Genomic DNA, 15,905 nt, shown 5'->3' with positions numbered 1-15,905 from the left:
ATTAAAGGAGTTGAATCTCAAAAATATATATATACACATTATCTGTATCTATATCTATATCTGTACCTATATCTATACTATTATTATAAGTATAAGAAATTTTAGTACATTATTTATTTATTTTATTTATAATGCATTTTGAATAATATAAAATTACCTTTTCTATTCTATTCTTTTTCTAACTATTCCCTAAATAATAAATTTTTTATACCTCTATTATCTTTCTAACTCTTTTCTAAATAATAATTTAGGTTTTTTTTTCCATTTCTATTCATTTTTTCTATCAATTTTGTAATAATATATATTTTAAATTTTTATAATATTATTTAATTTTAAATCTCTTACCAATATACTCCTAAAAATTCTATAAAATCCTAAACTCCAGGGATGGACCCAAGAAATTACGAGGGGTATATAGTTCAAAAATATACATAATAATAAATTGCCAATGCATTAGGTCCGCCCATAATAAACTCTATCAACTACTCCTAATAATTTTATACAATATTTTTTTTATCTCTATAAATATATAAAAACAATTATCTTATATTTGATTTTTTATAATGTATTTTAATTTTTTATAATAATATTTACTTTAGTAAATATATAAAAACAGTTTTCTACTCCTAAAATTCTATATCAACTACTAAAAAAATTTTTAACTCTACCAACCACTCCTAAGAATTTTATACACAAAATTATTTTTATATTTTTGCTTTTGATCATTTTTATTTTTTTTAAAAGTGATGCAAACATAATTATACCCCATATTATGTTCGAGTCATGTTGACAAATAATGTTGAAATTATTTTTTATTTTTATATATTTGGTAAACTGGGATTTTAATTTAAAGAATACAAGACGCGTCAGGATCAAAATGTAAAGATTGAAGCAAATAGTATAATGACTACGTAATATAAGTTCTTCTTTCCGTCTACTAGTGAATTTCAAGGATTAGCATTACAACAATACAAGGAGCAATGCCAAAATAATATATTCTAGACCCTTTCATGTAGAGATTATGGAGTATCACATAGAGAGTTGGAAGATTCTAAAGACTTGTATATAGATGCAGAAAGAATAGTAAAGATTTTTATACGGTTGTAAGTATTTAGAATGTGTGGGAAGGTTGGATAGCTGTAAATAGGTGAGAGAATCATTTCTAACCATGCTCATATAACGAGGAGCTCTACTAATAACATAATAAAATATTTGAATAGAAAAGAGCACACCCTTAATAAGTTGAAACAAAAATTTATTAGGTATAGTTTGATATTAGAAGTAACATTTTCCACTCGCTGACAAAAATTAGATGATTTTACTTTGTTAGTCATAACAGCAACACTATGTAACTGAAATGAATATGAAAAAAAGTGACAAATAGCCATATGGCAAAAATGGAAAGGCTGAGGATTCTCTTCTATTTATTCATTGTACATCATTATGAAAAATAAGAAAGAATGTAATAAATTCAAAATAAATGGAGAAAGAATGTAATAAATTCAAAATAAATGGAGAAAGAATGTAATAAATCCAAAATCTTGAATATGATGGTTAAGATATTTGAAATTTGAAATAAAGTGTATTAATGAAAAATTGTTCTAAAAATTTAAAGCATTGACATAGACAACTTTGGTGGGCAGTACAATTACACAATCTTTTCTAATAATTAATAATAATAATAATAATAATAGCAGCCATATAAGAATATGCCATCTAATAACTCATTATTGAAGCAACCAGTCTAAGTGATCAGTCCGAGTGTTATAGAGGGATACAGGGTAAAAGGCTAGACATTTCATTTTGAATTTCATGCAGTAATGATGTTTAATTTTGCGGAGCCTAATTTTGTTATTACATGCAAGGATTGTCATACAAACATATTTACAAGGAATGTTACAAAAAAAAATCGTGTTATAGAGGGATACAGGGTAAGAGGCTAAATATGTCATTTTGAATTTCATGCAGTAATGATGTTTAATTTTGCGGAGCCTAATTTGTTGAGATTTTACCTATTGTACTGCTGTAGAATTGAATTATTTTCTCCTTAATTTAGGACTAATTGGTAGGTAATTAGTTTCCCGATTATTGTATATTTAGTTACCTATTTTAGCTAGATATTATTCTATAAATTGTATGTAACACCATCGTGAATATTATTGAATTGAGTTTTGATTCTCATATTCTTTCTCTGATTTTGAAGATGGTATCAGAGCCATTCTTGAACCGTCACCTTGAATCTCTTTAAATTTATCTTTGAATTTAAAACCCTATGCATACATACCCATACACAATCCAAAGACCCATCCCATACATATACAGTCATCCATACCCATCATCCCTTTCACCAATCTGCCAATACAGAATCATCTTCCCTTTCACCAATCTACTTTCGTTGCCATCACAAGTCACTGCCGTCACAAGCCGCAGCCGTCACAAGACACAGCCATCATAAGCCGCATCGCCGTTGCCGGATCAAAATCACCGTCCATCGCTCACGCCGGAGCCTGCCGAACCGCTGTCCATAGCTTTGTCGGTTCTTCTTCTCCTCGCCGGATCTTCGTAGGATCTTCTCCATCATTGCCGCCGGATCTACCTCAGTTGAACCAACCGCCTCTTTGCTGCTGAACTGAACCAGCCGCCTTCTCCGTCATCAGATCGCCGGCTCCGGCTGCTATCCACGGCCATCGTTTTCCTTTGCCGAATCTACCAAAGTTTTTTTTTTCTTTTGTTCTTGTTGTTTCTGCCTCTTAACATAGACGAATAGTTCTTGAAATTTGTTTTTTGTTTTATTTTTAATATCTATATATATATATATCAAAAAAAAAAAAAAAGGAAAAAAAAAACGAAGATGACTGAAAAATCTATTGAATCCTCTGGGACGAAATCAGTTCCTATTTTTGTTCAATCTGAAGGTGTTTTTAATGTAGGGATTAATCTTACTGAATCTAATTATGACGTTTGGTCCCAACTGATGGAGATGCATATTGCTGAAAGGGAGAATCTATCCTATATTCGTGGCAAGACTAAGCCACCTGCTGAATCAAAAGATGGTTATGATAAGTGGTATGCCGAAAATCAGAAAGTGAAACGGTGGCTATTAATGTCCATGACTCCGAAAATTATGAAGCGTTATTTACACTTACCCACTGCCCGCGAAATCTGGAGTTCTCTATCAAAGGCTTTTTATGATGGGAATGATGAGTTGCAAGTTTTCGCCTTGAACCAAAAGGCCTTCACCGCCAAACAAAAGGGAAAATCTCTCTCTGAATATTATGGAGAGCTCACTGAAGTTTTCCGAGTATTGGACCATCGAGATAAAGTGGTCATGAAAGATCCAGATGACATTGAAGCATATCGGAAGTCTATCGAGCGACTAAGGGTTCACATTTTTCTTGCCGGATTAGATGGTGATTTTGAACAAGTTCGTGGAGAAATTCTACGCAATGATCCAGTTCTAGACTTGGAAGGCTGCTACTCGTTGGTTCGACGAGAAGCGGTACGTCGTGCAACTCTGAAAGGGGAATCCGAAAACTCTGAAGCTTCAATCATAATGGCTCGAAACAGGTCTAAGCAAAACTGGCAGGATCATTCTAAACCTAATCAATCCAAAGCCATTAACGGTGCAGACAAGTCTACCTACAAATGCACCCATTGCAATCAGACTGGTCATACCAAAAGTCGTTGTTTCGAACTTGTGGGATATCCGGAATGGTGGGATCATAGTCGTTGGAAGAAGAATTCAACAAAGACCTCCACTGCCGCAGTTGTTGAGACAGATAATGATGATGCTGACAAGGCCTTGGGGTTGGTAGTAACTGGAGATCATGGTGGTAAGGTTTTAAATATTTCTACACCTGTTGTTAATAGTGCATGGATAATTGATTCTAGTGCTACAGATTATATGACATGTGATTCTAGACAGGTTTCCCCGATAATTCCGCCCCACAACAATTTGTTTCTATTACTAATGGAACTTCGACCCAAGTTATTGGGGAAGGATCTTTCGACCCAAGTTATTGGTGAAGGATCTTTGACACTCACTGATAATTTAAATTTAGATTCTGTTTTGGTTGTTCCATCTTTATCTTATAATCTTTTGTCAGTTTCCCAAATAACCACATCTTTATCTTGTGTTGTAATTTTTTGGCCTGATTTTTGTGTATTTAAGGACATTCAAACAAAGCAGACGATTGGTTGTGGTATTAGGCGAGGGAAGCTGTATTACTTGGACTTGCTGTCAAAAAGTTCCGCCAAGCTACAACAAGCATTGACAGTAGATGATTCTGAAGGAGAGAAAAAGAAATGAAGGCTCTTAGGAAGTACTTGTCCAGAGAATTCGAAATGAAAGATCTAGGTCCTTTGAGATATTTTCTTGGGATCGAAGTATCTCAGTCTAATAAATGAATCTTTCTATCTCAAAGAAAATATGCCTTAGATCTATTACAAGAGACTAGTATGACAGCATGTCAAACGGCTGAGACCCCAGTGGAAGAAGGACTGAAGTTATGTGTTGAGTCCAACCAAGTACCTGCTAATAAAGAAAGATACCAAAGACTTATAGGGAGATTGATGTACTTAGCACACACAAGACCGGATCTGGCTTATGCATTGAGCATTGTTAGCCAGTTTATGCATGATCCTGGAGAGCAACATATGACTGCAGTTATGCACATTTTGAGGTATTTGAAATCTGCTCCTGGAAAAGGAATTTTGTTCACTAAAAATACTGGTTATCAGAACATAAATGCATATACTGATGCTGACTGGGCTGGAGTTATAGATGATAGGCGATCTACTTCTGGTTACTTCACTTTTATAGAAGGTAATCTTGTTACATGGAGAAGTAAGAAACAAAATGTTGTTGCTCGCTCGAGTGCAGAAGCTGAATTCAGAGGTATGGCACATGGACTTTGTGAAACTTTGTGGTTAAGACTTCTCTTGCGGGATTTGGGTTATCTACCTGGATAACCGATTCGACTATATTGTGATAATAAAGCAGCATGTGATATTGCCCATAATCCAGTTCAACATGGTCGTACAAAGTATGTCGAAATAGACAGATTCTTCATTAAGGAAAAGTTGGATGAAAAAATTGTGGAGTTGCCTAATATTTGATCTGAGGATCAACTAGCTGACATTCTCACCAAAGCAGTCTCAAATCAAGTGTTTTCAAAATTTTTAGACAAGTTGGGCATGTGTGACATCTATGGACCAACTTGAGGGGGAATGTTGAGATTTCACCTATTGTACAGCTGTAGAATTGAATTATTTTCTCTTTAATTTAGGGCTAATTGGTAGGTAATTAGTTTCCCGATTATTGTATATTTAGTTACCTATTTTAGTTAGATATTACTCTATAAATTGAATGTAACACCATCGTGAATATTATTAAATTGAATGTTGATTCTCATATTCTTTCTCTGAATTTGAAGAATTATTACATGCATGGATTACGATACATACATATAACTGTACAAGGAATGTTACAAAAAAATCGTGAAAAAAATAAAGAGAAAAATGAAATGTTACTCGATAGCCAAAGACTGAACTAAACAAGGTGGAATCAAATTTATAACCAACAAGGCGTAGAGTAAAATAACTTTCACCATAATCTATAAATTCATACAAGGGAGAAAAAATTTATATAGATGGTTTTTTTTTTCATAATTTTAATAGGAGTAATTTTAAAATTTTATGGGTATAAATACAAAAAAATATAAATTTAACTATGTAAAATGTAATAATAAAAAATTTTAGTGGGGACTGCCCCCTCCGAACCCACAGTACATTTGTGGCTAACTTTGACCAATAGATAATAGATCTCTAGTTTAAATGATAAGATATATATATATATATATATATATTTCGAGGGTTGAGATTTCGAATTCCATTAATTAGGATCGTGTTGTTGGTATGGGTAGTGTTAGTTTTAACTTTTGACAAAAATAAAAAATAAAAATGATTAAAATTTCAACTTAATCACTGGAATAAGAGAAAAAAATAAATATATTAGGTGATTATGTTTTTAGTCGATTTAAATAGTCTACTTATATAACATTACTTATTTGTATGTCTTGCATAATGTTTTCTTATTATGATTTTTTTTCAATTTGTTTATAAGTCTATTTTTTTATTTTTATAAAGAGTTTTGTGGTCTAGTGATAATTCTTCTATCTCTTAAAAAAAAATAGTAAGGGTTGGAGACCTCAAAAGGACAAAGTGGGTGTGTAAATTTTTTTTTGTCAATGATTAAAATAAATAAATAAATCATTAATAAATAACGCACACACATTCACATACTCATATATATTGAATAATATTAACATTTCAATTTTGTACACACGCATCACACATTATTTTTATTATATATATGAAGTGACAAAATAACTCCATGTACATGGTACACCCCCTCATAATATCCTAAAAAGTATTTCACACCCACTTTATTGTTACGTTGATGAATATAAATCATAATCTTTTCTACTAAATATTCTTAGCTACATTAACACTATCATTGTGTGTGCTGTGATATGGGTTTTGGGCCTAGCATTCAACTGTCTCTGTTCAAACTGTGGGCCCAATAGAAATATAACAAACACACAGCCCATTCATTGAAAATAGGGTAAAGTGCAAAAAAACCCCTGAACTTTGGGAAAATTTGCAACTAACCCCCTGAACTATCAAAATTGCAGAAAATCCCCTGAACTATGAAAAAAATTGCAGATCACCTCATCCGGCCAACATCCGGTGAGAATTGGCCGTTAAAATCTATTGAAATATTTTAAAAGACCATATTGCCCTTAGAAGCATGAAAGGACAAGAATACCCTTAATTAACAACAAAGTCAAACACGGCTTTTAACTAAATTTCTCGTTGTGCTACCGACGAACCCAGAAACGGCGCTGGCGAGGACAGAGGACGGTGGCACAAGGATTTACCGATGAGCAAGCTAGCTGGGTGTGGCCGACGATGGCAGCGAGCTTGACGAAATGACTCCAGTAAGCACAGTGGAGAGGACGGTATGAATGAGCCACCAAAAATGGATCGACGACCACAGTGACGGCGAGAATGTCAGCGAGATCGTGAGGATGCCCAATAAGGCAGTAAAGAGGGCTTACGGTGAGCTCGAAACAGCGGGGAAGCAAAGATTCAACGGTGAGCATATGCGACTTGGAATGAACCTCACCGGCGACGAACAAAAAGGTTGGCAGCGCTGTAACTGAACTTACCGGCCAAACAAATATTCCGGCAAGACCAACTGAGGTTAGGGTTTGGAGATGTCGCTTGGCTATGACGAGTTTGGGCTGTGGAGAAATCGACGAGACCCACTTAGGTTAGGGTTTGGAGATGTCGCTTGGCTGTGACGAGTTTGGCTGTGGAGGAATCGGCGAGACCCATTGAGGTTAGGGTTTGGAGAGGTCGGCGGATGAGGCGAAGCTTGACGGTGAGGTTGCGGCGGTGCTCAAAACACGGACGGCGGTGTGCTCGGCCGGTGGAGACGGTTGATTCCAGTGATGGGCTGTTATGAAGAAGCTCGGCCATCATTTTCCCAAACCCATTTCACCAATTTCACCAATTTCGTCAATTTCTATGCCTTATCTGGTTTAGCCTTCCTCTGCTTCGCAACACCACCACCACCGTAAGCAAGACCTAGATTGATTATGCACTTGATTATCTTGCTGATTAGGTCTATGAGTCATGTGGGTCTTTGAGTCAGGTTGGTTCGCCGGCAATGTCGCGAAGAGAGCTCACCGGAGCTAGATTAGACACCAAATTTGAGGAAGCCAAAGCACAATTAGAAGCCATTACATATTAATTATATATTATTATAAAATACATAAATATCAGCTATTATTGGTTGGTTTGATATTATAAGAATATTAGAAGGGTAGTTTCGTCTTTTTCCTTTCCGGTGGCCTGAGTGGGTAAATTATAACAAATTAAAAGTTTATGAGAGTTTCTTACAGTTCTGGGGATTAATTGCAAAAACTCCATAGCTCGAGGCGGTTTTTTGCACTTTACCCTTGAAAATATAATACTAACAAAATGATATATTTCTGTCAGCCACCGTTAGCCATCACTGGGTAGAAACTTTTCCTTGTCATTCAACAACCAGACCTAATGTTTAGAAACCCTTCTCAGCCTTCAAAGAAGGTATCTTATCTCTCTCTGTTCATGGTTTATTTATTTATTATTATTATTATTATTTTCTGTTTCTGATTTGCAATATTTTCTCAACTGTACAACAGGAGCAGAAACAAGGAAGAGAATTGTTTGCAGTGAGCTTCAAGCCAGAGAACTTCATTCCAGGTCTCATAATTGGTTTCATTTTTGGGTTGTTCCTCGATTTATCGAAACCCGCCAAAAATACTACAAAGAGGAACAACACTCGCATACTGGGCAAGCCTCACCAGGAACAAAGGGCGGTCTCAAATGACAATGATGAAGAGCTTAAAATGGTCTAGTTCTTATTTACTCCGCTTTCTTTTTTTTTTTGCCCCTTGAAAAGTCCGATTCTTTTTTTCTATATTAATGTGATATTAGAATGTTTTTTTTTTTATCAATGATTTGATTTAGAATACGAAATTGTTATGTGGGTTTTTTTTTTTTTATTTTTTATTTTTTATTGTTGTACGCAGTAAAATTAGGGGTTTGTTAGGAGAATTTGCTTAATTTGACATCCATTTTTTCATGGTGTGGCCTGTGGAGAAAATGGGTGCTATCAATTCATAGGTTAGATATCAGAAATTGGATACAAAATATAGTGGAGTATCTTTAATTGTTATGGGTAAATCCAAAAATTAAATTTCCCCTTGTTGTTGCAATAGTGGGCCTCATGGGATTTTGAAATTAGTCTTATTTATTTATAAAAAAAACCCTCAAATAATCATGATGTATGTGAACTAAAATTATATGATGAATACTCCCTCCCCCCCCCCCCCCCCCCCCAAATTTATTTTATTTTATTTTTTCTTTTTGCTTTTGAGCAAGGGAATTCAATTGAAGTTTTTTTCTTTTTCTTTTTTCCATTGATTCTAAATAGTTGTCAGTTGTAATTATCGCATACAAATTTGACAATGGAGCGTAAGCTTTCCAAACACCTGTGTTACATCAATGCATCACATGGGGTAGAGGTGTAGCTGGTTTCACTTTGATTGTGAAAACCACTTACTTTTCTGTTTTTTCTGTTTTATTGGCAGGTTTTGATAGTTAGGCAAGACCTCAAGATGGGTACAGGAAAGATTGCATCTCAATGTGCTCGTAAGATACCTTAAACTTTTTATTGATATCATAGCTTTGTCTTTCATTGCACTTTTATTACTCTTGTAACTAATTATTGGTTCCTTTGTTTATTACTTGATTAAAGATTTCTATTTTAAACTTGCAGATGCTGCCACCGGCATGTACGCTGAAATGATGCTGCTGCAAAGGTATATATGAGTGACTTCCTATACTATTGCTAGATATGTGTTACATTTGTTAGTCATGTCCCTGAATTTTTTTCCTAATCCCCTTTTCTTGCTTGTTTTGATAATATTTGTTAAAGTAGATAAATACAAAATAGTTCACATGTTTAAACAAGTACGGAGTATATAATATTTCTGGAAGGAGCTCATTATTTTATTTCTTGGTGTACTTTACGTAAGCTGGGATTCTTTAATCTTCACATTTTTGTTTTGCCATTTATGCACCTTCATCATCTTGGAGAGTAGGTAGCTTCAGAAAGAACACTGAGAGTTCCATCTAATCATGATTCCTATAATTTATTAAGTTCTGATTACATAATTCACTTAAAAATGTGTCCTTTGACATGTCTTGATAGCCTGGATTTTTCTCCTTTAGAGACAATTAATGAGCTTCCAAATAGCTTTTATATATTCTAGTCTTAAGCCAAACAACAATAAGTGCATATATCATTGCAATATACTCTGAAGTAAGTAGTAGCGTGTCCAGATAGCTGCTTAGACGCTTATTTTTTATCATCTACATCGTTACTATTGTTACAATGAGTCTAATATTTCAGTGACAGTATAAGTTGTATATTTTGCAGCCAGCGGTCCATTTTGAGACAATGGGAGCTATGTGGGCAACCCAAAATAGTCGTCACATGCAAGAACCAGCAAGAAATGTAAGCAGGTGATTTCAGTGTGAGTTATTTCTCACTTAATTTTGCTACAATAAGCATCTTCTATATTTCAGAAGTGTCCATTTGTTTATTGATGCACGTGTTTCACTCTTGGCACTATATCAGGAATAGGCTGAAGGAAACAGCTGAGGGCGTTGGCCTTCCGACTTTTGTTGTTGCTGATGCGGGACGCACTCAGGTATACATTTTGTAATGTATGGAATTGATAAGGTCATCTTGAAGTAGATAATATCTTAGTGTGTCCGGAGTCTAGACAACATGAAGTGTTTTTGCCTAGCAGTTCTAGTTTGAGGGAAAGCTTGGTTTGCAGAAGTGATAATATTAAAAATAATGCCTATAATGTCAAAATTCTAACCATTCAAGATCAAAGATTACTTAAGTGATATGGACATATACAATGTAGACCTTTTGATGCACTGGTAAGAAAAGAAATATTACTTTGCATTGAAGGTAACAAATAAAGAGACCGACCCAAACTAACATGAGATGAAGTAATTATATATGATTTTATAAAAATAAATATTATAGGATACATGACTTGTAAATTGTAGTACAAAATGGAATACGAGAAGTCACGTGTCCAACTCCATTCATATGGGATAAGGGTAAAGGATGATGATGATTATAATGTCAAAACTCATGAGAAGAGAGGCACAAGGCTGCCATCTTGTCCAAAATTTGTAGCCATACGACTGGATTTGCCAAGTATTTGATACCAGAAAGCAAGTCTTAAACAAATCCAACCCTCAATATAATAGCCGAAAATATGTAATAACAGTATCAGATAAATATTTTGATAGATCATGTATGCCTATATCTATAAATTTGTTTTATTAGATAAGAGGGATAATATTTTAGCTTTGAAATTTAAATAAACATTGAAAATATCTTTAACCACCCTACTGTCTTGTCTCTCCGCGTTATAATGGTTAAAATATTTGTCTATACATATACGATCACGTTCACACGACTTCCTAAAAAACTGAACTTAGTATCACACAACTGATTATTTACACTACGGTATGACTCATGGACGTTGGGTTGGAAACTCTTTGTTGAAATAAAAAAAACACAGTTGACAAAAAGAGAAGGAACGTTTGAAAAGTGAGAACTAAGACCAGAAAACATTCGATTCATAAAACAAATCCAAACAAGTTGAATTTACCTTACACTTATATTCATGATTGTAACTCATCTAATCTGATTTTAAATTAGTATAAGCAATTTGCATATGATAATTATAGTTATTTTAATTTTTCGTGGTTATATATCTATATGTGTGAAGCCTATTGAACTTGTACATGGTTATATGTTTGAATATTGATTGCTACTGAATATCTTCAACTCTTGTTCTCAAAATTGTTGGGCTCTATTGTTATCAACATGAAGTTGGTTGTGTGACGTGTGTGTGTCTATTTATTTATGCATACATGATTTAGGAATGACGATAAAGGTGTACTGTTGATTCTGGCTTATAATGTTAAAATCCATGTTATGTAGAATGATATTAGAATTGGATCTTCACCTTTATAAGTATATTTACATTTGTAAATGTGAATTGATTCAAACCCTAATTAAAGGATTATAAAGACTTGTAACAGTGAAAAAAATCAAAGAAAATTTTGAGTATTAGGATCGGAATGAGAAGTTTAGTGATGATTCTTAGTTTAAAATTTGAATTTGGATTTGATTGGGTGTTGAAATTGGGAAAGAAAGCTCGAATTAGGTTGGCAATGGTGGAATAGGGTTTTTGATCATGAAAGGTGAAGAAGAAGACTCATTTTTGGTCTGGCTGCACATACCCATTCTCGCCGTCGGTGTGTGAGAACAATGCGGCGTCATGGGGCAGCGGCTTGGCCGTCGGAAAGGACCACTAGTTTATCCCAACCCGTTGGCCCCACCCTGGGGTCCTATCGATTACAAATATATTATTAATTAATTTGTTATTGATAAAAAATTAGGAGAAATTAGAGAAAAATATTAAAAAGCTTCAAAACTTTACCGAATCTCTGAAAAATCATAATATAATAATGAACCAAAATGTGGTAAGATTTTCGAATTTAGAAGAGCATTGTGTTTTAATTTGGTAAAAACCCGAAAAAGTTAATTCTTTAATACGCATAATTGGAGATTACAAATTAACAGTGAAGATTTATGTTGTGAAATTTTACCAGGATCTTGATTTGATGTTAACAAAGCTTTCTAAATATCGTACTCTCACAGGTTTGAATTTATGGGTCTTGAACTTCCTTTTTGGCAGTGGACTACCCTTCATTGATGATTCTGATATGACCATTTGGGTTGAGCATGTTCTTTTGATGTGGACGTGGTTTGGGACCATTTGGGTGACGAGATGTACGAACCGAGCCACGTGTTTTTGGTTGTCCGCGATTTTGCGATGCACGCTTTTTTAGAGTATAGGAGTATTTGATATTTTACTTGTGGCTTTGAGAGTAATCCTCTTTGATTTTTTTTTTTCCCCGGTAAATAAACCAATAATCCGCTTTGATTTATTGGAGTTCGGGGCTCATGATTAATACATCGAAATTTAATAAATGTTAATCAAGTTTATTAACTAACAAATGTGTTGAGATCAAGTTAATGTAACTTGTGTGGAATTGGTATCAGTTATTATAATTAATAAGATATTAAATTACATATTTGTATATGGTTAATCAATGAGAACTTAATTAGGTGATGCTGAGATGAGCATAAAATTGCTAATGTGAATTGTTTTTATGTATAAAAATATAATGTTAGGGAAAGTTGTTGAGCAGTGATTGCGTTGAGCAGCACTATTCTTAATAAGCTTGTGAGCTTACCCTTTACCAATCTCTTTTAGGTACTCGTTGGTTGAGCACATGTTAACGGAGACACATGATAGAGAGGAATTTAATTAGTTTATTTATTTATTTATTTTAGTTATTTCAGTTATATCTAGCATAAGTGACTCATGAAGTAAGAATTACATGTAACTAGTGTTGAATTTTACTAGTTGGGATTGCTTTTATTGTGACTGTTTATGGATTAATGACGTTATTGGTTGGCAATGTGGTTTTATTAATATCGTTGTGGATGGTTGTGGATTTTGGATTTAAGACATGCACTGAATTTAAGTATGGAACTAGATTCTTCTGCATTTAAATTTGTGGGTGTGTCACTCACAATTAGAGTTTTTCTTCTAATTGGTTATCATTAAAATTTTTTTTACATCTTTTAACATCACTTTTATTGAATAGAACCCCAACAATCATATATTGGTGAACTTTGAAGTACCACTCGGGCTCCATTGCTGGTGGTTCTCGCAATCATTGTTGGAACCAATTAATATGGAAAATGAAAATAAAGTAGATCTAAAATTAGCTTATTTATAGAATCCATATAATATATATATCCATATAAGTCATTTTTCGAAAGCGTAGACGCCCATGTGTACACAAGGCCATATCGGGTATTACGTAATTGAATCGGTTATCGCGGTTGTGAAATTTATCAACCTTGGACGCTATTTGATGTGCTGACTCGACTAATTCCTTAGGGATTCGGAGGAGACTTGGTCGAGTTTCATGTGAGTCCATTACGACTCGATATGGAGAACTATGATATAAGTGACTTCAGTAATGGCTAGTTGGCTACAAATGTAGATTATTCTTTGTTTTAGTGGTAAAAGTGCATGTCCAAGTTTGAGAACGTGAGTTAAAGTCTGAGAATAGCCATTTTGTGTAATGCCAGAAGTCAGGAGTGTATCCAGTGCAGCCCTCTTAAGATTCCACACTATTGATAACGACTCTTTCTAATACCCTTTTAGATGGCATACAAGAAAATTATTTTGTATTCAGCTGCATCAGAAAAATAAATTTATGTCATCTCCATTTGGCAATTGAAAGTGAAGCGTGCAACAAGCATCTAGTATTCTGGTTCACAATTTGCATTTAAGGGATTGTTTCTACCTTGAGATTCTGCTTTCTAATTTTCCATTATGAATTCTGCTTTCTAATTTTCCATTATGAATTCTGCAATCACATTTACACAACTTTTTTGGTTCCATTCAGGTTTTGTCTGGGTCAAAGACAGTTCTTGCGATTGGACCTGGTATGCTTCTTTTCAATCCAACTTCACTATATTATTGTGGGCAAATTGCCAAAACAAAGAAATAATAATAAAAAAATCCCTCAACTTCCAAACTCCCATTGGTGCCTCCCTGAGGACAGAAAGCCTCTTGTGGTCTTATTGGCTCTTGAGCAGTTGGGTAGTCCCCCTTAGTATTGTTGGCAGTTTGTTAAACTAACTACCATTTCTCATATGGTTTTTGAATCCAAATCGCCAGCCTTTTCAGTGTTTATAGCTTCGCAGAGTGACATTTAACATCAAATGCCTTCTGATTTGCAGTTTTTCCTATTGCTATTATTGAGCAGGGAATAAGGCGATAGTGGATTCAATAACCGGGAAACTGCGCTTACTCTGAAGGTGTCGAGTATGGTAGACCTGTGTGACTAAATTTTCGAAGCATGCTGTAATTTTGTCACTTCTTATGGGAGAGACTTCATTCCTTGAACATGTGTAATGGACTAGAGTCAAAGAACTTGTTTGACATCTTCCAAGATACTACACCAGTTTGTCAGGTAACTAGTTAGCATCTCCCTTTTTTTTTTTCTTTCCCCGTAGAACAGGAGGAATATGAAAGGCGTACTTTAAAGTCGTATTTGAAGAAAATATTTTAATCCATGTTTCTTTCTCATCTCTGGAATAAATCATCAGCAACTGCAATTGGAAACTTGCTCTTCCTAGTGTTTTATGGTTTTGGGTCACTATACTTCCGCTGATCAACAGGACATGAAGATAAACTTTTCTATAGGGTACAATGAGACACAGCATAAATTAGGCAATTCAACAAAATTTCAGTAAATCAGTACAATCAATCAGATTGCTCCCATACTGAGTCACTCCTTGTCAACAATATGGTTCACTATCTTTCTGGGAGTCCACATCACTATTGCACAATATCAACTTTTGTCAAATGAATCTCATAAGTAGGATATTTGACATAATTATTATTTGACGCCTCTGTCACACGAATTTCATAGTTTGGGTCCCTGTAATAGGTACCCCTAGAGGCATTCCTTCTATCTTGTTCTTCTTTTAGGATCTTTTCATATCTTGTAGCTCTAGAGGCTAGTTGAAACAAGTCCCAAAATTGCATTCTCTCAAATTTCCTTCGTAATTCAAAGTCTAAACCATTTAAGGTTAGACTCACATATTCAGTTTATGGAAGGGCTACTTGACATTTGTGTTTCGCCCTTTTAAACCTATCAATAAAGGCTTCAGCTGTCTCTCCAGGCATTTGGTACAGCCTAGATATGTCAGCCATCGATACTTTTGGTTTAGTCCTATAAAATTGGGTATGAAACATTTCTTCTAATTGTTGCCAAGTATAGACCGAATTTGCCGGTAAACTTATATACCAAGAAAATGCGGTTCCTTTAATCAATTAACAAATAGCCTTAATTTTTTAAATTCATTTGTTCCAGCCTCACCACATTGAATGGTAAACCGACTAATATGTTCTATGGTCGAAGTGGAGTCTTCTCCCGAAAAGGTAACGAAATCGGGAACTTTATAGCCTTTTGGAAACGCATATCGGTCTATATAACCCGGATATGGCTTCCTATATGTAAGGCGACCAACTCTTCCATGGGATGGTTCATAAGTTTCTTGAATTAAATTAGCCAATTGATCTCTATCAACCATAAGGGGT

The 15,905-nt window shown here is 34.5% G+C and overlaps 1 protein-coding gene across 2 annotated transcripts; it reads left to right on the top strand.

Moving 5' to 3' along the window:
• The first annotated feature begins 8,004 nt into the window (after positions 1-8,004).
• Positions 8,005-14,924, top strand: LOC132303771 (uncharacterized). 2 transcript variants are annotated; one of them, XM_059801187.1, is made up of 8 exons: positions 8,005-8,157; positions 8,253-8,462; positions 9,204-9,264; positions 9,392-9,434; positions 10,055-10,132; positions 10,256-10,328; positions 14,203-14,242; positions 14,540-14,924. In XM_059801187.1, exons 1-8 carry the CDS (start codon positions 8,125-8,127, stop codon positions 14,578-14,580), a joined length of 579 nt encoding a protein of 192 aa, XP_059657170.1. In that variant the 5' UTR covers positions 8,005-8,124; the 3' UTR covers positions 14,581-14,924. The 2 variants fall into 2 exon arrangements, with proteins under 2 accessions (XP_059657170.1, XP_059657169.1); XM_059801186.1 differs by having other exon boundaries at positions 8,009-8,157; positions 14,566-14,924.
• Positions 14,925-15,905: the final 981 nt, after the last annotated feature.

The sequence above is a fragment of the Cornus florida genome, unplaced genomic scaffold (assembly GCF_030987335.1).
Source record: "Cornus florida cultivar Cherokee Brave unplaced genomic scaffold, ASM3098733v1 CherokeeBrave_3.0.0_Hap2_Chr04, whole genome shotgun sequence".
In the NCBI taxonomy this organism is placed as follows: Eukaryota; Viridiplantae; Streptophyta; class Magnoliopsida; order Cornales; family Cornaceae; genus Cornus; species Cornus florida.
This window is presented reverse-complemented; position numbering and strand designations above follow the sequence as displayed.

Coding starts and splice junctions, on each gene's coding strand:
- LOC132303771 (XM_059801186.1), top strand. CDS start 8,125: ATGTTTAGAAACCCTTCTCAGCCTTCAAAGAAG. Junction 8,463..9,203: donor ATGATGAAGAGCTTAAAATG/GTCTAGTTCTTA, acceptor TTTTATTGGCAG/GTTTTGATAGTTAGGCAAGA. Junction 9,265..9,391: donor GATTGCATCTCAATGTGCTC/GTAAGATACCTT, acceptor TTAAACTTGCAG/ATGCTGCCACCGGCATGTAC.